The sequence below is a fragment of the Nycticebus coucang genome, chromosome 10 (assembly GCF_027406575.1).
Source record: "Nycticebus coucang isolate mNycCou1 chromosome 10, mNycCou1.pri, whole genome shotgun sequence".
Lineage (NCBI taxonomy): Eukaryota > Metazoa > Chordata > Mammalia > Primates > Lorisidae > Nycticebus > Nycticebus coucang.
In genome coordinates this window covers 129,140,296-129,163,023 of record NC_069789.1, presented here as the reverse complement: position 1 = coordinate 129,163,023, position 22,728 = coordinate 129,140,296, and the positions used below count along the sequence as shown (strand labels likewise).

The following is a 22,728-nucleotide window of genomic DNA, read 5'->3' as shown; positions in this document are numbered from 1 at the left end:
ACAACCAGCCCTGTTTATTCAGGGGCCTTTCAGGAAAAGCTAGCAGAGCAGCGCTAAGACAGGAAACCCGGTCAACACCTTCAGGGCTTCCTCACAACAGGCCTCTAAGAGTCGTATCTTTTTTTTTGTTTTTTTTCCAGAAAAAAAAACAACAACTTTTTTGCAAAAACACCTCCTCAATAAACAACATGTAAACAGAAACAGCTGCTTCAGTCTCTATAGACGCCTCACTGTGTCTTCAAGGGCTTCTCTGTGGCGGGCAGCGGGGAGGACTGGCAGGGGCCATTTTCCTCCTCCTGGGGGGAGTCCTGGGGGTAGACCACGAAGCACAGCTCCTGGCCCCAGCGCGTCATAGACTCTGAGGACAGACAGATGGATCTTGGGGACCCAGCCCCTTGGGAGAGAGGCGACCCCACCTCCGGACACCTCCCCTAGGCAGGGGTCTTCAGGAAGCGGCTCCCTCTGTGGACGTGGGCTCCAGACATTCAGATGCAGCCTGTGTGACCATGTCAGCGGCTGGAAGACCCAGCTCTGGGAGGAGCCCCTAAGCCCCTAAGAAGGTCCCACCTCCAGGCTCCGGCTGCCTCAGGAGGGCTGCGCAGCTCACCTGTGAGTCTGTGCACACACTTTGGTTTGCTTCTCCAGAATACTCCCAGGAAGAACACGGGTACCCCCGTGAGGATGATGATGACGCCGACCCCACAGACCATGGGCTCTGAGATGAAGCTGAAGACCAGCAAGAATGCCCAGAAGACCAAGTATGTGGTGGGGACGAGAAGGTTCACCTGGGAAAGAGGGAATGCAGACATCCCTGGTGCTGGAGCCCCGGCTCTCCTGCCCTCACCCCTAGGCGTCTGAGCTGTGCTCTTCCCTCCCCTGGGAGCTGGGGCCTGAAGGGGTCCCGCTGGCAGCAGCAGCCCTGTGTGCCGGAAGCCAATCCACAGGTTTGGAGATTTGTCATCAGAGGCTTAGCGCTCCCCACAGCACTTGTGTGCAGACTGTGGCTCGCATTTGACTGGAGGTCAATTAGTTTTTGATGTTTGACATTTCAGGCACCTGAGCACTTGTCCACATATGGATTTGTATGCACATAGAGAGGCTTTTAGCTCAGGCTATGGTCTGGTCTAAAGACCAGCAGCTTCCCACCTGCTTTTTGTTTTTGTCTGGGTTTGTGGTGGCATCCTGGTTGTCACGGTCCCAAGTGTTAAAAGCACCCTCCTCTCTCGAGGTTGCCACGAGGACTAGATATATCAACATATATAACAGGACTTGGCAAAAGATGGAATCACCATTGCTGTCATAATTGCAGATACCTGGCGCCCTCCTTGGCCAGCCCATCCCCCTCTGGGCCTCACCTTGATGGGCCTGTGGAGGGCCGGCCGTCTCCAGCGCAGCACCAGCAGGCCCAGGATGGTGATGCCGTAGCAGAGGTAGTTGATGAAGGACACGTAGTTGATGAGGGTGTACGTGTCGCCCACAAGCATGATGACCGCCGTGGCCCCACACTGGGAGAGGACCTAGGGCTGACAGCTGGCCTCCCACCTGCCTCCTGTCGTCCCCGTAGGCTGTCCTGGGCCTGCCCACTCAGGCCAGGAGGTTGAGTGAGGCCCAGCCCCTCCCCACGCCCGCACAGCCACGGGCTCATTCCTGCCATTACCCAGAAAATTTCCCACTGCTGGGAAGCCCTGGCTCCACACCCTGCCTGGCCTGGGTCCCCCAACTTACACAGACAAGGAGGGCAGGGATAGGGGTGCAGTGTCTGACGTGGATCATGGCCAGTAAGCTGGGAAGGTGCCCTTCTCGTGCTCCAGAGAAGCACAGCCTGAGGGTGGGACAGAGACAGGTACCAGCCACATCCTAGACCTGATGTCCTTCTTGAGCCGTCACCTCCAGCCTCCTGGTCCAGGCCCTGGTCTAGCAGCGCCACTGGGCAGTGCTTCCCCTCAGCGAGCCCACCTCCCTCTTGTTTTCTTTACCTCAGAGCTGGATCAGACACTTGTCACTGGTGGATTCGCCACCCCAGCTTCAGCAGACTCCTCTACCTGGCAGGGTTTCCCTTCCTTAGGCCCCCACTGCCTAACTTGGCATGGCTGGTACATACCTGGCACCTGCCTTTTTTCCCCACGCCCACCCTCTTCCCACTCCAGTCACCTGGATGAGGTGAACAGATAGCCGTTGATCCCTCCAAATGTGGACAGTGCCACGGAGACAGGCATGACCCAAGAAAAGTAGCCCAGCAGCTTCTCCCCGAAGGTCTGGGTGGGCACAAGGAGAGGCCAGGAGTGAATCTGGAGCAGGGGCCAGGGCAGAGCCTGGGGACCGAGCAGGGCCCCCACTTACCACAGCCACTGCGTTGGAGGACAGCAGCTCCTGGGGGGACATGGCTGTGAAGTAGGCGATGTTGGTGAACGTGTACACGAAGGTGACCAGCGGGATAGAGATGAAAATGGCTCGAGGTAGGTTCCTGGGGGTGGCAGTGGAGTGTGTCAGCGTCAGCCCCTGGGGGATGCAGGTCTCAGGGGACCCAGCCACAGGAGCAGCTTTGGGTCTCCATTCTGCATCTGGTGGGGGCATTGGGACAGGGAAGGGAGCAGCTCGTTGTCCAGCACACAGGGACACTGCTGTCTACCTCCTCCCCCACCCCTACCTGGTAGAAGGAAGGAGAGGCAGAAGAAAGAGGGGAGTTGGGCTGGCACGGTGGCTCGTGGCTATCGTCCTGGCACTCTGGGAGGCTGAGGTGGGTGGCTCGCTTGAGCTCAGGAATTTGAGACCAGCCTGAGCAAGACTAAGACCCTGTCTCTACTAAAAACAGAAAAACTGAGACAGGAGAATGGCCTGAGCCCAAGAGTTTGAGGTCGCTGTGAGCTATGATACCATGGCACTCTACCAAGGGCAACAAAGTGAGAGTGTGTCTCAAAAATAAATAAATAAATAAATAAAAATAGAAAAAGTAGCTGGGCATTGTGGCAGGTGCCTGTAGTCCCAGCTATTCAGGAGGCTGAGGCAGGAGGATCTCTTGAGCCTAAGAGTTTGAGGTTGCTGTGAGGTAGGCTGATGCCAAGGCTTTTTACCCAGGGCAAAAGAGTGAGACTCTGTCTCAAAAAAGCAAAACAAAACAAACAAATAAAATAAACATGTGGCAGGGGAGTGGAGGTAAGTGTTGAATTGTATTCCAAGGGCACAGTCTATAATACTTTTTTTTTTTTTTTTTGCAGTTTTGGCCAGAGCCGGGCTTGAACCTGCCATTCCTGGTATATGGGGCCAGCACCCTACTCCTTGAGCCACAGGCACCACCCCCAAGGGAACAGTCTAATGCCTGCACATAAAGACTAAATTGCACACAGCCAGAATCAGCCTGGAAAATCCCCAAAGTGCCCAGAGAGCCAGTCGTGGCTGGGAGTGTAGCCCCAGCCTACCCAGATGCAGCAGCTGACTGTGGAGCACTCTCACTGAGTGTCAGCCAAAATCCCTGGCTTCACACGTAAGGACCATATTGTGTGCATATGTATAATTTTAGCCAGAGGCAAATCTCTGGATCTATTCACAGCGGCACGATGATGCTCAGTTGTTCTGGGGCCCAGTGAGGGACATGACAGGCCACGGTCACTCAGAGCACGGCCAGGCTGTGTCCAGCTTTCTTTCCAGAACCCTTTCTGAGGGCAGTGGGTGTGCTCAGCGGCACACCTGGTCTGAGCCAGGGGTGGTAGTGGGTCTGGATGGAGAGGATCTGCCCCTTCTCACTCACTTTTGGGGATCAACCAGCTCCTCGGTGACATAGTTGAGGAAGTTCCAGCCACTGAAGGCGAAGGAGCCCTGGAGAAAGGCCAGGGCCAGGTGGCCCACAGAGGGCGTCCTCCAGAAGGCGAAGGCACTGCTGGGTCTCAGCTCTTCAAAGTGTCCTGGGGCCCGGGAATCAGGGGTCAGCACCATCTGACCCCTGACTCCTGGGCCCCCAACACCCACCTGGCCCTACCTTGGAAGATCTGGATGAAGCCCACGCCAATGATGAGCGACAGGGCCAGTAGCTTCCCGCCTGTGAAGATGTCTTGGATACGTGTGGCCCAGCGTACACTGGAGCTGTTCACCCAGGTCAGGAGCACTGCGGAGGGAGGCAAGGGTGAGTATGGGCATTGGGTCCCCTCAGGGTGGGCGGCAGGGGAAAGGGGATGCCAGAGCCTGAGGCTGCGTCCTCCCACCTGGGACGGCTCTGGGACAGATGCCTGGCCTGGAGCCCAGGGGACACTCACTCAGGCAAGCCATGGACAGCACTCGAGAGGCTGCGGCAGGGGGAATGCAGTTGGGGAACACAGGCTGCAGCACATAGTTGGAGAAGGTCATGGAGATGACGGCCAGGCTGGTGGGGTACATGATGAGGACGGCGCTCCAGAGCAGCAGGAAGCTGGAAGGAGCGAGGGCCAGTGTAGTAGAGGCATCCCGGGCTCCTCCTAGCCTGCCTGGCCCAGGTGTACAGAGCGGGGCTGCCCCGGGCCCAGCACCCAAGGGCTGGCAAGGCTGCCAGAGGCCGGCTTCGGTCCAGTGAGGCAGGGCTGACTTTGCTGAGGTCTCCCTGCTATATGTCTGGACTATTTTTTTTTTTTTTTTTGCAGTTTTTGGCCAGGGCTGGGTTTGAACCTGCCACCTCTGGCATATGGGGCTGGCACCCTACTCCTTTAAGCCACAGGCACCCCCCTGTCTGGACTATTTTAACAGAGAGTGTGTTGAATATATTTGGACAGAGCGACAGAACTGGCCTCGGGCAGGAATTGGGAAGGATGTGGGAACCAAACTTTTTTTTTTTTAAGACAGAGTCTCACTCTGTCACCCTGGGTAGAGTGCTATGGCATCACAGCTCACAGCAACCTCAGACTCTTAGGGTCAAGCGATCCTCTTGCCTCACCCTCCCAAGCAGCTGGCATTACAGGCACCAGCCACAATACCTGGCTAGTTTTTCTATTTTTAGTAGAAACATGGTCTTGCTCTTGCTCAGGCTGGTCTTGAACTCCTGTGCTGAGGCGGTCTTGGGCTCCCAGAGTGCGAGGATTATAGGTGTGAGCCATGGTGACCGGCCCAAATATCTTTGTAATGACCACCTAGCCCTTGCCCACAGGCTGTTTCCTGAGTCAAGGTGGGTTGTCCCTGGACTTCTGGTCATGGCTTCAGCCATGGCTCTCAGCAGCGTCTGTGGCTGCAGATCTTGGCTCTGAGTTGCATGCAGGGCTTGGCTGCACCTAGGCCTCAGAAGCCCAGTATTTTCGTTGTGAAAATAATTTTATGGTTGGGGGTCACCACAACATGAGGAACTGTATTAAAGGGTCGTGGCATTAGGAAGGATGAGAACCAGTGCCATAGACAAGAAGAAACAGGATTTTGCTCCAAACGGAAGACGTGATAGGAAATGCTGTTTCAATAGCAAACACTTATTCTCAGAGAAGGAAAACAGTAGTTGAGTGTTGGACAACAGGTATGCTCCTTCAGCAGCACTGCACCTGCACGGGGACCGTCACCTCACAGCCACATGCAGCGGCTAGGCTAGGGCAGTGACTGAGCTCCTTCAACTTGAATCTCACCTCTGTAGGGTGTCTAAGTGGTGGCAGTGGGGGGAATCTACCTGCACCCAGGAGAGAGTCTGCCTTTGGGGGTGGTCCTCACCACTGACCAGCCCTCCAGGGTGGGGACTGCCTCATCAGGGACATGAGCCACCTCTGGGCCACCAGAGGATGGAGGGGTTTCTCTTGGCCCCGCCTTACTGTTGCCAGGCATCCTACCCCTTGCTTTGAACCACTCTGCTGCCCTGCGGGGGTCCCCTCTGCCCACTCCTCCATGCTGGGTGCCCATGAGTGGGACCCAGGGCCGTCTTCTCCTTCCTGTGTCCTCTCCAGACCCGTAGCACGATTCTTCTGCTTGGGGACATGTCAACTCCCCCAAGAAAAAAGCACCTATGGACACACCCACAGGTGTGCATGTGCCTTGGCAGGGGCCCTGGCCCATGTCCCTCAGAACCAACTTCGTCACTTCAGCCTGGAGATTTCCTCTGAGCTCCAGTCCATCTTCAGAGCCTCTCAATGGGGCAGTGGGTGACACCTCCCCAGCACACATGTTAAACTGGCTACCATGTGCTCCCAAGTCAAGTTCCTATAGGATTTTAGGATCTGCCTGTCTTTTGAGGTTTTTGGTACAACTCAGCTGGACGAATACAATAGCTTCAAGCCTGGCTCGGCACCCGTAGTTCAGTGGTTACAGCGCCAGCCACATGCACTGAGGCTGGTGGGTTCAAACCCAGCCTGGGCCAGCTAAACAGCAATGACAACTGCAACAACAACAGCAAAATAGCCAGGTCATTGTGGCAGGCGCCTGTAATCCCAGCTACTTGGGAGGCTGAGGCAAGAGAATCGCTTGAGCCCAAGAGTTTGAGGTTGCTGTGAGCTTTGACACTATAGTACTCTACAGTCTACTGAGGGCGATACAGTAAGACTCTGTCTCAAAAAAACCCCAATAGCTTTAAGCCCCTCATCCCCTCCTAGCCCCAGCATCTGACCTTGCTTCTAGCCCCAGTGGAGATGTTGTACCCACCCAGGTCACTGTGCCCTCTGCCCATGCTCCTCCCCTGTCAGGCGGTGCCCTCTCTACTGGCAGGCTGGCCTGGATGGGAAAAATCCTCCCTTCCTCCCAGCCTGGGTGCAAACTTGGTTTTCCCTGGGAGCCTTCTGTAGGTGGCAGGCACCATTCTCACTGCTGTGTGGCTGGTCTGTGTACACCGCAAAGCAGGCAAGGCTCTTCCTGGTCTTAACCACATTTGGGGGGCTGGAGCAACTGTTCTGTGAGCAACTCCAGGGCAGAGACAGATTTTGGTATTTATTTATTTATTTATTTATTTTCGAGACTCTGTCCCCTGTGCTAGAGTGCTGTGGCATTAGGCTAGCTCATAGCAACTCTTGGCTTTGAACAATCCTCCTGCCTCAGCCTCCCAAGTAGCTGAGACTGCAGACTCCTACCACTAAACCTGGCTAGTTTTTCTATTTTTAGTAGAGACGGTGTCTCATGCTTGCTCAGGCTGGTCGTGAGATCCTCCCCTTAGCCTCCCAGAGTGCTGGGATTCCAGGCGTGAGCCACCACTCCCGGCCCAGGACCAGATCTTTTCGTTGCTGCCTACCAGCCCGTAGCTCATCTTAGGCGCTTAGCAGATGTTTACCGGTAAATAAAGGAACATGGGGAGAGCTGTTTAAAGGGGACCCCTTGCCGGGCGAGTGATGAAAATGTCCTGCTTCCCTCTACTCTGTATGCAATACATGGGCCTGGGTCCTGGCACTGTTGTGGGGTTCAGATAGTAAGAGCCTCCTTTCTCATAGGCACTGGGTGGAAAGTGGGGCTTATAGGGAGCTCGATTTCAGAGGAGACCCAGACAGGTCAAGGGGCTGGCTGGAGTGCCCAGCAGATATCAGCAGGGTGGGGTGGGCCTTGGACAGCTATGCAACACCCCCTCTCCTCCTCTCCATCCACCCCATGACCTCCTATGATGTGGGGGAGCAGAACCTGAGGCTCCCAAACCTGGAGAAGCTGGTCCCCTGTCCCACCGGTGCCCCACACTCACCCAGCCAGGCCCCCGAAGATCTCTGTGACGTATGCATAGTCCCCACCGGACTTGGGGATGGCAACTCCCAGCTCTGCATAGCAGAGGGAGCCCAGAGCAGTCACGCCCCCACCGAGAACCCAGACAAAGAGGGCCAGGCCCACAGAGCCCGAGTGCTCCAGGACACCCTTGGGTGAGATGAAGATGCCCGAGCCGATGATGTTCCCTGTGGGAGGAGAGATGGGCCGCATCAGGCCTGAGGTCCCCTTCAGCAGCTTGGCCTCTGTAGGGAGCCAGATGGTGCAGGGAGGAAGGAGCCCGGGGTGCTCGCTGGATGAGGAAGCGAGTGGATGCCACTGGACCCCCACACCCGGTGGATGCCATGGTGCTTGTTATAACCCCTCCTCAGTCCCTGGTGTGGGAGATGCCACCTCGTCCAGCTACCTCGGCCACAGACAGGTTCTATCTGATTTCCTGGGCTCCCCATCCACCCCCTTTAGTAGGTGCCAGCAAAAAGGTGGCTCAGCCAGCTGAGTGATAGCAGAGGGTGGCCCATGCTCAGGATCTCACCTCCAGCCACCTGTCCTCCCTCCAACCAGAGCTGTGCCCTAAAGCAAGACCTCAACCACTCTCCTGCCATTTTTCTACTGGCCAAGGTCATGCAGTGATTCAGGGAGTAGTGCCTTCTCCATGAAGCCCTCCCTGGCTGCACTGGGTTTGAACCTGTCCTCCCACTTCACAGCCATGCTCTGTACTTCACTTCATCCTCTGTGGCCCCTTTCCTTGTCAGAGAACACCCTGTCCCCCCTCACCACCACCCCCCCCCAGCTTTCTGATGTTTCAGGTCCTGAGCAAGGGCCAGTGGGGTGAGCAGAGGAAATGGTGCACTTTCAGGGCTGCAGCCGGATAGCACCTAGGCAGTGACGGTGCAGGCAAGGGCAGGTGGCAGAGACTCTTGGCTCAGCTGGGGTCTGGACATAGACTGCTGTCCTACCTGGGGACAGCCCCTGACTGCACAGTTCTCCTGGTCTAATCCCAGGAACACAGGGGGAAATCCGGTTGTGTCTCCCCAGGCCTGGGCCCCCCTCCTGTGCTGGCTGGCAGGGCATTTCCTGCTCACCTCTCCCATCCCATTTGTGAAATGGGGTTCTGGTGAGGGCTCAGTGAGATATGGTGTGAGGAGCAAAGCACTATGCATCTTCCTTGGTGTGACTGTGTGCACTGTCTGCAGCCTCCCTGTGGGGACATGCCCCCCTGTGCTTTGTGACGCTAATGGGAAAGGTTCAGAGAGTCAAACCATGGTCTTCAGAGCAGGTTCCCAGGAATAGCAAGACTCCAAATACCCACCTAGCCCTGAGCTCCCCAGCAGTCAGGGCAAAGTGGGGTAGTGTCCCAGGTTGCACGGGTCTCCACATCCGTGCGCATGAAGCAGTGTCCTCACCAGAGATGTGCACATGGGCCTGGAGATAATCCCTGAACCACATGAACAGCAGAGGCCACTCTGGTGGGACGTGGGGCTCTCACCTCCCGCTGCCAGGGCCCTGGGAGGGCCGGCATGTGTTGGCAGAGCAGAGCCTGCCTACTCCACCTGCTGCCCACAGGAGGGGCTGGGTAAGGACACAGTTGTGGCCTCCAATCTGCATTCACTCCCTGTGCACAGTGCCACCCACCCCCGGCCGACACAGATTTCCAGTCTGGACACTATGACACCTTACTTGGCTTTCTGGTCACATCCTGGGAGCCCTAAATACACCCAGATAAGACAAAATAATTAGTGTCCCAACCCCCAGAGGTAAGCTGTGCCTTCAACCTGCTTCCACGGGAGAGGAGCGCCTCCCCCATCTCCCACGAGGGGCCGGGGGACTGGGTGGGCTGCAGGGTTTCTAAAGGGCCTTTGAGTCCGCCCCATCCGGCAGCAGCGCCTCTGTTCTCAGGACCTGGCCGAGCAGGATTTGCCAAAAGCCAGGGACACTGGAAGCCAGCGGGGGCTGGGTGGCCTTGGAAGGAGCTCAGTATGTGCAAGCTGGTGGCATCCCAGCCTGAGCCACCCACCCTATGCAGACACCACCCGCCCCCCATGCTACACAGTTCAGCCTGGGGGGGCCTCCTAGCCCTTAGGAAGGCCATTCCTGGCACAGGGCTGAGGTTGGAAAGGGACACGCAACCCTGTACCCAGGGGCTGAAGACTCGGATGCTAGGCTCAGTGGAGCGGGGAACTGCTGTGGTTTTGAACATGTGGCCTCATGCTACATTGCAGAATTTCTCCCCATGTGGCTGAAAGGACCACATGTGCTAGCCAGTGTCTCTGAGGTCCTTGGGGCCCTCTAGCATCTGTCCCAGGATTATGTTGAAGGTGGCAAAAAAACCCATCAAGGTCCACTGGCTACTCCTGGCACCATGGCTGAGCAAGGAGCATCAGGGTAGTGGACTTGGGTGAGTGGCAGAGGACGAGGAGGAGGAGGAAGGATCCTGTGGACAAGGATGGAGGCCCCGGGGCCTGAATGATTACAGGAGGTGTGCAGGGAGGACTGCTGTAGCTGGAAAGGGGGCTGTGGGGGTGCCTGCCAGTCCCCCGCCTTGGGGGGGGACACAGGCTCAGGCCTCCCTTGTCAGACCCCACATTTGGACCCAACAGATCTGCCTGACACAGGGGAATGGCAGTGGGCAATCCCAGCTCTTGGGGAGTCATGGTCTGGAGGGGCAGGAACTCAGGACCAGGCAGGATGAGGGGACACGATGATGGGCTGGGAGATACTGCTGAGTCCCTGGTTGGGTGTCCGATGGCTAACCAGAGAGATGTGGGTCCTGAGGCATCCACATTCCTGTCTACCCAGTGGGATGACTGCTCCGGGTCCCTGCAGGTCCTCGGTGGGGCAGAGGTCCAGGAGGGCAGGTGGAGATGTGAGTGCCGCCCCAGTGGCTCCCTCAGTCTCCTTCTCCCCTGACCCCCACTTCCCTGAGCCTTTGCTGGGTGGTTTTTTATCACATTAAGATGTTTGGCCTGATGGGGCTTACACGGTTCCTCAGAGGAATGAAGAAAGGGCCATTGTTCCCTGTGGCTGTCGTGGTGTGTGCTGGCCTATTTCTGGGAGGCAGCAGCAGGCCATGGAGGTTGTAGAGTGGCCTGTGCAGGTCATCAGCAAAATGTGTCACCTGCCCATGGTGTGCGTGTATGGGGGGGCATGTGCAGTCTGATTTGGGGAGGGGGTAGGGAGAGCCTGCCAGGCCAGGGTGCTGGCGCTACCCTTTACCTCTAATAACGCTCAGAGTCAGTTCTGTGACCACAGGTCAGTGCTGCCCTTTTGAACCTCAGTTTCCCCATCTGCCAGGTGAGGCCGCTGGGCTAGGGGGCAGCAGAAGGCTGGCCCCACAAGTCTCTGGCAGGGAGGATACTCCCTGCACATCAGCACTGGGCCAGGGGGAATTGCACAGTGCCCATCTTCTCCCTGGTCCCGCACGGTGGTGGGTCTTGGCTCAGCGGCCTTCCTGAAGCAATACCAGTTCTCCCAGACCACCGTCCTCAGCCCCTATAACCTGGACCCTGCCCTATGCCCATGGTACCTGGAGCGAGGCTGGGAAGGGATTCTTTGATCTGATGTGGGAGGTGTGGAGGGAGGACTGCTGCCCTGACCCCATCTGCACATCAGAGGCCAGGGAAGCATCATGGGTCTCACTATTGTCAGCCACACTGGAGACTCTCCAGACCACCCAATCTTTCCTCCAGACACCTGAGCCACATGGGACCACAGCACCCTGGGGTGGTCAGCTGGAGCCGATCATGTGTCAGGTACCTCTCTGAGACAAGAGCTGTGCCCATCGAAGTCTCGGCAGGACCCCAAGGAGGTAAGTGGGGACACCCAAGACATGCCTGGCAGGTTCGCACCTCTGGCCTAACCTGCTTTCCCTGAGAAGGGGGACTGCTGAAGTGTGGAGCCCTCCCTGCCTTGTTCAGCCTGGCCTGGGCCAGTCCCGTCTCCAGGCTGAGTCTTGTCATGGTCACTGGTGAGCCCCACGTTGTGGAATCTGACAGTCAAGTCCTGGGCCACACCTCACTTGTCTCATCTGCAGCATGTGGCCCGCTGATCACCCCCTCTGACCTCCCTGGCTGCTTCTTGGAATCCTCTGCTGGTCCCCTTATCTCGCCTGATTTCCAGATGCTGGGACTTGGGGCTCCGTCCCGTCTCAGGGCCTCTTCTCTTTTCTTTCTACGCTCAGTCCCAGCAATTCCCAGATTCATCCCTCGAGCACCGGCCGTGCAGAGCGGAACTCCTGCTCCCGATTGTCACTGCCCTGCCCCTGAATCCACTCTTCTCAATGTTCCCTGCTTGATAAATGGCAAACCGTCCTCCCCACCGTTCAGGCGGCCACCTTCTGTCACCTTGACACACCCCACATCCAGCTCTTCATCAAGCCTTTGGCCCCACCTTCCAGATACATCCAGAATGGCGTCTCCCCTCTGCCCTCCACTGCTGCCATCCAGCCTTAAGCTGCTGCGATCTCGTGCCCAGAAGCCCCCTGCAGCCTCTTGACCCTCCTTCCCGCTCCTGCGCCCTCTTCTCCATAGCAAGTTTGCTAAGTCCCATCCTGTCCCTGCTTGCTGAAACCCTCCCTGGGTTCTAATTTCCCAAAGAGAAAAGGGCACAGTCCCAATGTAGCTTGCAAAGCCCCTACACTCTGAACCCCACTCTCTCTCTGATTCATCTCTGACCTAAACCCCCCTCCCCAGCTCTCCATGTCCTCCCTCCTTAGCACTCATCATGACCCTGTGGGCCATGCATGTGGCTTATTTATCCTGTGGCTGTCTAACGCCCATGAGGAATGTCAGCTCCAGAAGAGGGATTTTGGCTGATCTGTCCCTACTTGTACCCCCTGGGCTGTTCAGTATATAATTATTGAATAGATGAGTGTGTCTGGGGCTGGCATGCCGCCATCCTGTCGCTGGGGCTGGCTGCCCTGGCCACCCCAAGGACCTCTGACCCTGGGCAGATTGCAGCTTCAGGTTCCCTGCCTCCTTGTCTGTAAATGGGCACAGACAAGAGCCTGCATAGCTTTACGTTTGCTCAGGGTCCCGGTGAAGAGGGGCTGGGATTCTGGAGGGGTTTATCCTCTCTGAGAAGTCTGCCTACTCCCAGCCACAGGGATCAGAGAGGGTCCTGGCTGAGGTTGCATGAGCAGAGATTGGCTCTCGAGATGAAGGTCATGGAGTAGAACCCTGAACCCTGAGCCCTGAGCACACACCTGATCACAAGCATCTGCACCAGCTGGGCCCTGGCCGCAAAGAGAGAGAGGGGAGAGGAAGGGGCTGGCTGGCAGACCCAGGGGTGACTCCACTCTGGTGAACTGGGTGCGTCCCTCCCTTGGTCAGGCAAGGGAGCTGGCTGACAGCCTCCGCTGGGGGAGACTTGCCTGCCTGTCTGTTTGTGGGTCCATCTGTATTGGAGTGGGGAGCTCAGTAAACCCTGGTTGCACGCGTTCCCAGCTCCATCCCCAACCCTCCCCCATCAGCAGCTCAGCTCAGATCCCAAGGTGCCCAGCATCAGAGCAGTGTGCAGATTTTTTGAGTACAAATCTGGTACTAAATCCTGAGTGGATCTGCCACTTGTAGCTGTGTCAACCTCAGTTACTGCATCTGTAAAATGGGTATAAAAATTCCTACCTTGCAAGATGGGCACAAGAATCAAATGAGAAGAAGGAAGAATATGGTTTTACAATGTAATAGATGTTTCTGGAACAAATATTAGATGTGGTGGTGTTGTCCTGCAAAGCCCCTGCCCCAGCTGGCTTCATGTCCCCCAGCCTGGCCACTTCCCCTCCACTTGTGCCTGTGAATACTGCCCTAAACATTAGGTGATGGAGCAGGATGTAAGTTCTTGAGTTTTTTATAGCTGAAACATGACACTTTGCAGACAGTTTTGACTTTGGGCCAACTACACAATTTAGTACTGTGGAGAAAATGGGTCTCCTGACCCCTTACCCCACAGAAGGTAGGGTGGGGTGGGGAGGTGGGTCCTCCAGGGGGGAGTGGCTAGAGAGGGGCAGTGTCTTCAAGGCATCAGGTACGGAGGGCAGTGCAGATCCTGGCTCTGCCCACACCTGCCCCAGGGTTCACCTCCTGTCATCTAGCTGAGGTTGAGCTCCCCTGGCTTGTCCCTGCCCAGTCCAGCCTCCTGGCTGCTGTAATGCTCCAAAGCTCCCAAGCCAGCTTCCTAGGACCACTGTTGAGTGCCCTGGGCTGTGGGTCAGGTCCCTTGGGTTCTGTAACTGAATCCACCACCCTTGGTTAGCCAAATTGCCCTTCACCCTAACTCTGTCTTCATGTCTGGAAGCCGAGGGACGTGGTTTGGTTGACCTGGCAGAACAAGAATGGGCTGGAGGGTGGGTGGGGGGAGGGCTGTCAGGGCAGACACAGGCTGCATGGGGACATTCTTTCAGGGTCTGTCCTAGAGAAGGAACGTGATGGTGGAGCTGGCCACCTCCACTCTTGCCACCACCAAGGCCCTCTTTCTTGAGGTAGAGGAGCCAGGCAGCCTCTGCCTGACCGGAGGAAGATGGGGTCAGATGGAGAGGGCACAGTAGGAATATGGCTTGGAGTATTGGGATCAGTTGAGGCAGCCTGGGAAGAGCTGTGTCTCTCGAAGACCTGCCTGGCACTGTAGCTGGCTCCAGACATATTCAGCCTCTGCACCCCATGGCCTATCCAGAATGTGTGAGCTTCCCCTTCCTGGGGGTACAGCTCCTGGAAAAGGTCCACAGGACCAGCCTTTCCTTCCAGCAGATGGTCAGGCAGGGTCCCCATAGGCCAGGAAGCTCCCAGGGCTAGACCAGGATTAGCTCCTGGGACACCCTTCCTAAGGGGGAGGGGGAAGCAGTGGGGCTTCCTGCCCAGGGCTTTTGTTCAGGGGCAACTCTTGATGGGACATGCTCCTACCAGGGGGGTAGAAGAGGAGGTAAGGGCCTGGGTCTGCCCTGCCAAGCCTCGGAACTTTCTCCATCTCCAAGGGTCTGGGAGCTACAGGGCAGTGGTGCACAAGCAACCCCCCCCTCCCCACTCCCACCTCTGCAGGGAGAGAACAGTCCACAGAACAGGTGCCCCAGGAGGGAGTCAGAGGTACCTCTGGCACGGAGAAAGGCCCATGTCTGCACTATCCCAGTGCCCGAGAAGGCAGGATTTATGACTTGGGACGGAGGGAAGAATGATCTCAAGCCCCTGTGTGTGGGTAGGACGCACAGCCAGCTCTCAGGTGGTGAAGCTGGAGCCAGAAGCCCAGACCATGCCAGAACCTGCTGGGATCCCTCACCACTGCCTCCCCCACCGTCTCTGGCTGCTCAGCCCCCTCTGGCTGGGTCCTGCTGCCAAACTCTGGTAATTACATGCTCTGAACACATTTGACCTCTGTACTGACTTCTGCCTGTCCAGTATACCCACATGCCTTCTGGCTTTCCAAGAATAGATCACCGTCACTGCATGGCCCTGGACCCTGCACACAGAGGGTCTCTTACTAACCCCCAGCCCATTATTGGAGTTTCCACTGGCTCAGCCTGGACTTTGGAGGCTCCGGCACTCCAGGCAGGACTGTGCCATCATCTCCATTCCACAGATGAGGAAATGGAGGCTGACAGCTCCCCAGCCAAAGCTCCCCAGCAAAAGTTAAGTCAGGAGGTGCAGAAACTTCCCAGGCGTCTAGAAAGGTGGGAAGGGGAAACTCTGCGCCACCGTGCCAGCCCAAGGCCAGGCACAGAAGGTGCTTGGGCTGTCCGCCCGCGCGTGTTCCGCCTGTCGCAGCCCCGTCGGAGCGCCCGGAGAAGCAGTGCCCCTGTTCGCGGCAGCAGCGCACCCTCAGCCTTCGCCCCGCAGCCCAGGCACCGCCCGCCCGGGCCCCGCTCACCGATGATGATGGTGCAGGCGCTCACCAGTCCGATCTCCTTCTTGAGCACCACCCGCTCCGAGACGCCGGGGCCCGGTCCCGGTCCTGGGGAGGGCGAGGGAGCAGGGCCAGGGTTCCCGCGCCCGCTCTGCTGCTGCGTGTGGCCGGCCATGTTGCTGTCCCGCGTGTCCCGGCTGCCTGCGCTGTCCCGTCTGTCCGGCCCGCCCGTCTGTCCGTGCGCTCTCGGCCCTCGCAGCCAGGACAGCGCCCATGAGCGGGCGCATGCGCTGGCGCGGGGCCCGGGACCCGAGCCCCCGGGCGGCGGGGACCAGGGAGCTGCGGAAGGACGGCCGGCCAGCAGCTCCCACCCCCACTCCCTTAAAGGGAACTGCCCCCTACCCCCCACCCCCCAATCTTGTCCTGGGAAGGAGGGAGAGGACTTGGGGCAGAGCTAGGAAGAACTTCCTAGTGGAACGAGGGAAGGGTCCCTTCTTTTGCCTGAGTTACAACCACTCTTGGGGTGGGTGGGGGCAGGGCGGAACTCAAAGACAAGACCGTCCCTGCCCTCAGGGAGGCTGAGGAAACTGTGGACAGTAACAGTTATATTTGGGAACCCACTGTGTGCACCCCTTCAGTGCTCCTTAAATCCTGGCACTGCCCACGACCAGGGCGGAAGGAGGGCACCAGGCTAGCAGGTTCGGTCCATTCCACAGTGGAAGTTGAGGCCCACAGAGGAGTGGCGATCACAGAGCAAGTGTCAGGGACTCCGTGATCTCCAGGGAAGGCTGTGACAGCGGGATGTGTAGACAACGGGCTCTAGGAGGGGTGCGAGCTACGTCCCCAGGATATCCTATGCGCGCATGGTCAAAGGACTGAGGAGTCAGGGGTTTGGGTTGAGGTGAAAACCCAAAGTTTCCAGCCCTCATCCACGGGGGACTCAAGGCCTGTGGTGGCCCTGGACGGGGCCCACTCACTCCACCAGGCTCCGGGCTGCGTCTGGCCTTTGGCCCGACCGCAGACTCCGGGTCACAGGTCAGTCGGGGCTCGGCGCACACCTGGCGCGCTGCGGCCAGCTCAAGGGGACCAGGCTGCCTGAGATGCCCTGGGGACACCAAGCAGGCAGCTGTGGTCGCGGGAGCGGGGCGGGCTTGCAGGGTCTAAAGGAGACTGCCTCCTCTCGGAAGCCGTCCCGATTGTGCAGCTCAGGCCAGCAGAGCGGACACTGGGGGCGGGGGGCGTCGTCGGGGCCACCGGGGTGGCGGGCGGGGCAGGCCTGGCACAACGCGGCCGGCGGCGGAACAGCCTTTGTGTTTTGCTGGCGGCCGCCGAGACGTGCCGTCCCCTGCATGAGGATGAGGCCGCGGCGGGCGTCCAGTCCTTGGCGGCCTCTGGGTCTGCGGGGTCCGGGTACGGGGTCCGACGGCCGCAGGGTGGGCCCGCAGTGGAACAGGGGTCTGGGGGCGGGTCCTGGGCAGGGGCGAAGCGCGGGGGGTTCAGCGTTTTGCTGGCAGGAGGGAGCTTCGAAGTTGGGCGCAGGGACCTGCCGGTAGGAGTAAGACCGAGCTGGGGGGACGTGGAGGGGGAGGCCACCCGGCGAAGCTTCAGCCCCTGCGCTCCTGTCGTCGGAGTCCGGCATTCTTGGCGTGCTCGGCCTCCCGGCCCCAGAGACGCGTTCAGCCGCTGCGGCTCTTAAAGGAGCCTCGCGCAGGGTGGGGTGGGGGCGGGGGCGACCCTGGCTGCGGAGACTCACGATTGTCGCAGGTGGTAGGGAGCAGAAGCCTCCACCTCCAGGCTCTGCCCGCTCAGTTGCCCCAGCAACGCTCGAGTCTGCTCCAGGTGAGGGTCTAGCCAGGGGAGTGCACGCAGGGCCTGGTCGCTAAGAGCCCCGGAGATTTTCAAGGGTGAGCCTCTCTGGCACCTGCTGTGTGGCATATGTTTGAGGGGGAAGGGCTGAGGCTGGAGGGCTTTGCCCAGGATGTTTGTATGTTGTTGTCCAAGCCCATAGCTCAGGAGTCATTCCCCCACCGCCCCCCCACCAGGTTACACTGATTGCATTTGTTAGGTAAAGTCCCTCTTACAATGGTGTCTTGCCCCCAGAGGTGTGTCACACTCCGAGACTCCACTCCCTCCCTCCCCTCTCTCCTTCCCTCTCTCTGCTCTTCCTTCCCCCCACCCCTCCCTCCTTCCCTCTCTCTGCTCTTCCTTCCCCCACCCCTCTCTCCTTCCCTCTCTCTGCTCTTCCTTCCCCACCCCTCCCTCCTTCCCTCTCTCTGCTCTTCCTTCCCCCCACCCCTCCCTCCTTCCCTCTCTCTGCTCTTCCTTCCCCCACCCCTCCCTCCTTCCCTCTCTCTGCTCTTCCTTCCCCACCCCTCCCTCCTTCCCTCTCTCTGCTCTTCCTCCTCCCCACCCCTCCCTCCTTCCCTCTCTCTGCTCTTCCTCCTCCCCACCCCTCCCTCCTTCCCTCTCTCTGCTCTTCCCTTGCCCCACTCCCTCCCTCCTTCCCTCTCTCTGCTCTTCCTTCCCCCACCCCTCTCTCCTTCCCTCTCTCTGCTCTTCCTTCCCCCACCCCTCCCTCCTTCCCTCTCTCTGCTCTTCCTCCTCCCCACCCCTCCCTCCTTCCCTCTCTCTGCTCTTCCTTCCCCCCACCCCTCCCTCCTTCCCTCTCTCTGCTCTTCCTCCTCCCCACCCCCCTTCCTCCTTCCCTCTCTCTGCTCTTCCTTCCCCCACCCCTCCCTCCTTCCCTCTCTCTGCTCTTCCTTCCCCCACCCCTCTCTCCTTCCCTCTCTCTGCTCTTCCTTCCCCCACCCCTCCCTCCTTCCCTCTCTCTGCTCTTCCTTTCCCTACCCCTCCCTCCTTCCCTCTCTCTGCTCTTCCTTCCCCCACCCCTCCCTCCTTCCCTCTCTCTGCTCTTCCTTTCCCTACCCCTCCCTCCTTCCCTCTCTCTGCTCTTCCTTCCCCCCACCCCTCCTTCCTTCCCTCTCTCTGCTCTTCCTTCCCCCACCCCTCCCTCCTTCCCTCTCTCTGCTCTTCCCTTGCCCCACTCCCTCCCTCCTTCCCTCTCTCTGCTCTTCCTTTCCCCACCCCTCCCTCCTTCCCTCTCTCTGCTCTTCCTTCCCCCACCCCTCCCTCCTTCCCTCTCTCTGCTCTTCCTTCCCCCCACCCCTCCCTCCTTCCCTCTTTCTGCTCTTCCTTCCCCCACCCCTCCCTCCTTCCCTCTCTCTGCTCTTCCTTCCCCCACCCCTCCCTCCTTCCCTCTCTCTGCTCTTCCTTCCCCCACCCCTCCCTCCTTCCCTCTCTCTGCTCTTCCTTCCCCCCACCCCTCCCTCCTTCCCTCTCTCTGCTCTTCCTTCCCCCCACCCCTCTCTCCTTCCCTCTCTCTGCTCTTCCTTCCCCCACCCCTCCCTCCTTCCCTCTCTCTGCTCTTCCTTCCCCCACCCCTCCCTCCTTCCCTCTCTCTGCTCTTCCTTTCCCTACCCCTCCCTCCTTCCCTCTCTCTGCTCTTCCTTCCCCCTACCCCTCCCTTCTCTCCTTTCTCTGCTCTTCCTTCCCCCACCCCTCCCTCCTTCCCTCTCTCTGCTCTTCCTTCCCCCACCCCTCCCTCCTTCCCTCTCTCTGCTCTTCCTTTCCCTACCCCTCCCTCCTTCCCTCTTTCTGCTCTTCCTTCCCCCCACCCCTCCCTCCTTCCCTCTTTCTGCTCTTCCTTCCCCCACCCCTCCCTCCTTCCCTCTCTCTGCTCTTCCTTCCCCCACCCCTCCCTCCTTCCCTCTCTCTGCTCTTCCTTCCCCCACCCCTCCCTCCTTCCCTCTCTCTGCTCTTCCTTCCCCCTACCCCTCCCTTCTCTCCTTTCTCTGCTCTTCCCCCCCTACTCTCCCCTTCCCCCACCTCCACCGTGTCCTGGGTCATTCATTGTTCTCATATCAAAATTGAATACATAGGGTTTGTGCTTCTTCAGGAGGTCCTTTTAATGAAATTGAACTAAACTTGAAAACTCTAATAGGAGCAAAAGTTTAGAAAGATTGGTTTACCATCCGGAATTCAGTCAGTGTGATTACTCACATTCACAGAGGGGGAAAAAAGAAAGTTATAGAACCTTCTCAATAGATAACAAAAACCATCAATTGTGGATGAAATAAAGCGGGTCATCCGTGATTTAAACAAACAAAAACTCTTAGCAAATTAGAAACAGATGAGAACTTCCTTAATCTGATAAAAATTTGCCCAAAGACAAATCTATCAGAAACAAACAAACAAAAACCCCCCAAAATCCCCACTGAAAACTCTATAGCTAACATCATCCGTAATGGTGAAATTTTGAATATTTTGCACTTGGTGGTGGAAAGGACATTAGCATTCTTCAGTTGTATACAGTACTGTACCGGAGGCCCCAGCCGGTAGAAAAAGGCAAAAAGAAAAAAAGGAAGATGTGAAGAAAAGAAAAGAAAACATAAAACTGCCATTCACATGTGGACATTTTTTTTTTAATTATAGGTAAATTGAAGAAAGGTAAGTTCATCTAGGAAAGCCACTGGATACAAGTTCAATATACAAAAACTAATTGTATTTCTTTATTGCCAGCAACAATTAGAAAGTGACATTTATAATAGCATAAAAATTAAATACCTAAGACTAAATCTAGTGAATGATGTGTACAATGACTAGATAGGACTATGAAATATTACAGAGAGAAACTGTTAAAGATACAAGTTAATGGAGGGATATACCATGTTCATGGATTGGATTTTATTTTACTTTATTTTAGATAGAACATTGAGCTTATCCACCAGAGTGGAAATAATGTCTGTACAAAACCAAATGTTTGTTACTATAACTTCTGCATCACAACTAAAATCCAAACAGTTTTTTAAAAATAGTCAACTCAAAGCCCTCTACTTCAGAATCAATAACTTCTTTGAAGCCACAGTAACACCTAAATATGGTTGACTTGAATGCAGAAATTTTGGTGGTTGGAGAGCTAATTAAACATCTAACTTGCTCAAAATACAGTCACAAAAAGGCAAAACTGTGTTTTTCACAGAGACACAGTCCACTGGCATCACCAATACTGTTAAATACGCTGTTAGCGTATTTACAGTCCGGGGATAATAAGGAACCCAGGAGTCCTTTAGACCAATACGCAGCTGTTAGCGTATTTAGAGTCCGGGGATAATAAGGAACCCAGGAGTCCTTTAGACCAACACTGGGCAGCTGTTAGCGTATTTAGAGTCCGGGGATAATAAGGAACCCAGGAGTCCTTTAGACCAACACTGGGCAGCTGTTAGCGTATTTAGAGTCCGGGGATAATAAGGAAGCCAGGCGTCCTTCAGGCAGTCTTCTGTTGCCTTTTCTTCCCCGTCGGAGATCTGTGGACTTGTGGAATAACACCACCCCAGCAACTGCAGCCTTGATGAGAGAGTCCAATTACTCATCTCCACTAACAGCAAGTTGCAAGTGGTGAGGGATAATACGCTTTACCTTTAAATCTTTTGATGCATTATCTGCCAGTTCAGGTACCTGTGTGGAGAGGTGCTCCAGGGTGGCTGTGCTGTACACAGCGGGCGGTCTCACCCACATGTCCCTGACTGGCCGTCCTGGATTTCAGGTGTTGATGAATGTGGCACACCGGCTGTCTGCGAGCGGAAAGCCGCCTTTGTCTTGGCCTTCCCGAGTCCTTCCCAGCCTTACCACCAGCCGTTTCAAATTCAGCTGAAGTTCAAACAAGCAAGGCCCAGAAAGGGCTAATGGGACAGACAGTAAAATCCCACCACCTATTCCTTTGTCTGTTGCACCGAAATTCAGACTGCCATGGATTGGATTTTAAGATGTCGGCTTTCTCTAAATTGATCAGTAGATCCAATGCCATCTCAATTAAAGCAACAGAGGATTTTGTTGTTGATCATGTGGCTTTGGGGGGATAGGGTGTGAAACTTGACAAGCTGGTTCTGTGTGAAGGAGAGTGAAGTCCACTCCATCGTACAGTGAGGGAGACAGGGTGGTATTTGTGCAACAACAAACAGATCTACTGGTGGAACAAAACAGAAAACGTAGGATCCGATGCCTCTAGTTCCTTATGACAAAGTTGACATTGCAGATCAGGGGAGAAAGGACAGACTTTTCAACAAATGGTGGTGGTTCAATTAAGTATCTGTAGTTGGAAAAAAAACAACACCTTTTAATCCTAACCTTATATCATACCCTTAAGCCAGTCCCAGGCAATGTGCATGTAAAATGTTTGTGTGAAAAGTGAAACAACAAAGCGGCTAGAGTGAGACTTAGGGGAGAGAATAGGTTCGTTATCTTAAACAGGACAGAAAAATTCTAACAGCAAAAATGTGACAGGTTAGAGTATTTTAAAATCAAAAACCTCTGTTAACCAAAATACGTGATTAAGAGAGGAAAGAGCAAGTGACGTGTGAGGGAAGTTATTTCAACACATATATCTGATAAAGGACTTATATCTAAAAATATAAACACATGACTTGTATGTATCAAATCAATAGGGAAAAGACTTTAAAATAGGTACTTCTCAGGCTGGGTGCTATGGCTCATGCCTGTAATGCAGACACTCTGGGTGGCTCAGGTAGGTGGGTCACCTTAGCTCACAAGTTCAAGACCAGCCTGAGCAGGAGTAAGACCCCATCTCTACTAAAAGGAAAAAAAATAAGCTGCCTATAGTCCCAGCTACTTGGGAAGCTGAGGCAGGAGGATTGTTTAAGCCCTGGAGTTTGAGGTTGTTATGAGCTATGATGATATACCACAGCACTAAACCCTGGGGAGACAGAGTGAGATTCTGTCTCAAAAAAAAAAAGATACTTCCTCAAAGAGGATGTTCGATGACTAACAAACTTCTGAACAGGTGCTTAACCTCCTTAGTCATCAGGGAAATACAAATTAAAATCAGAATGATATCCCAGAGCACAGCCACCAAAATGGTAAAAATGAAACACTTAGTGCTGGCAAGGATGTGGAGTTGGTACCACAGTTTGGAAGACCGTTTGGCAATGTCTCTAAGTAAGAAATTAGAATCTAGAATTCTCACTCTATCAGAGACCTTGGGAACTACCTCAGAACCTCTAGCCTCATGTTGGTGTGAAGACCTTGGCCACTTTTTCTCCCACTTCAAGTCACAACCTGCTAGCACCTGCTGGTCTGCTGCCCCTGAGGCATAAGACAGTGAGGGGACAACCTGGCGCCAATGAACTTGTGAACAAAAATACAGGGAAGTTATCATATCTGGGTCTATTCTTTGACATTGGCAGATGGGAGCCAGTAGACAAATTTTTCCCTCTTGCTCATCTG

At 56.0% G+C, this 22,728-nt stretch overlaps 1 protein-coding gene and 1 pseudogene across 2 annotated transcripts; both read right to left on the bottom strand.

Annotated features, from left to right (window-relative positions):
• SLC7A10 (solute carrier family 7 member 10) lies at nt 1-15,771 on the bottom strand. 2 transcript variants are annotated; one of them, XM_053606410.1, is made up of 11 exons: nt 15,454-15,771; nt 7,589-7,793; nt 4,248-4,399; nt 3,974-4,099; nt 3,746-3,899; nt 2,341-2,464; nt 2,152-2,255; nt 1,726-1,822; nt 1,356-1,505; nt 608-785; nt 1-358 (listed from the first exon to the last, which is right to left on the bottom strand). In XM_053606410.1, exons 1-11 carry the CDS (start codon nt 15,602-15,604, stop codon nt 228-230), a joined length of 1,572 nt encoding a protein of 523 aa, XP_053462385.1. In that variant the 5' UTR covers nt 15,605-15,771; the 3' UTR covers nt 1-227. The 2 variants fall into 2 exon arrangements, with proteins under 2 accessions (XP_053462385.1, XP_053462384.1); XM_053606409.1 differs by lacking the exon at nt 1,356-1,505 and having other exon boundaries at nt 608-726; nt 15,454-15,730.
• A 4,981-nt stretch (nt 15,772-20,752) lies between these two features.
• Nucleotides 20,753-22,512, bottom strand: LOC128596628 (histone H2A.V-like; annotated as a pseudogene).
• Nucleotides 22,513-22,728: the final 216 nt, after the last annotated feature.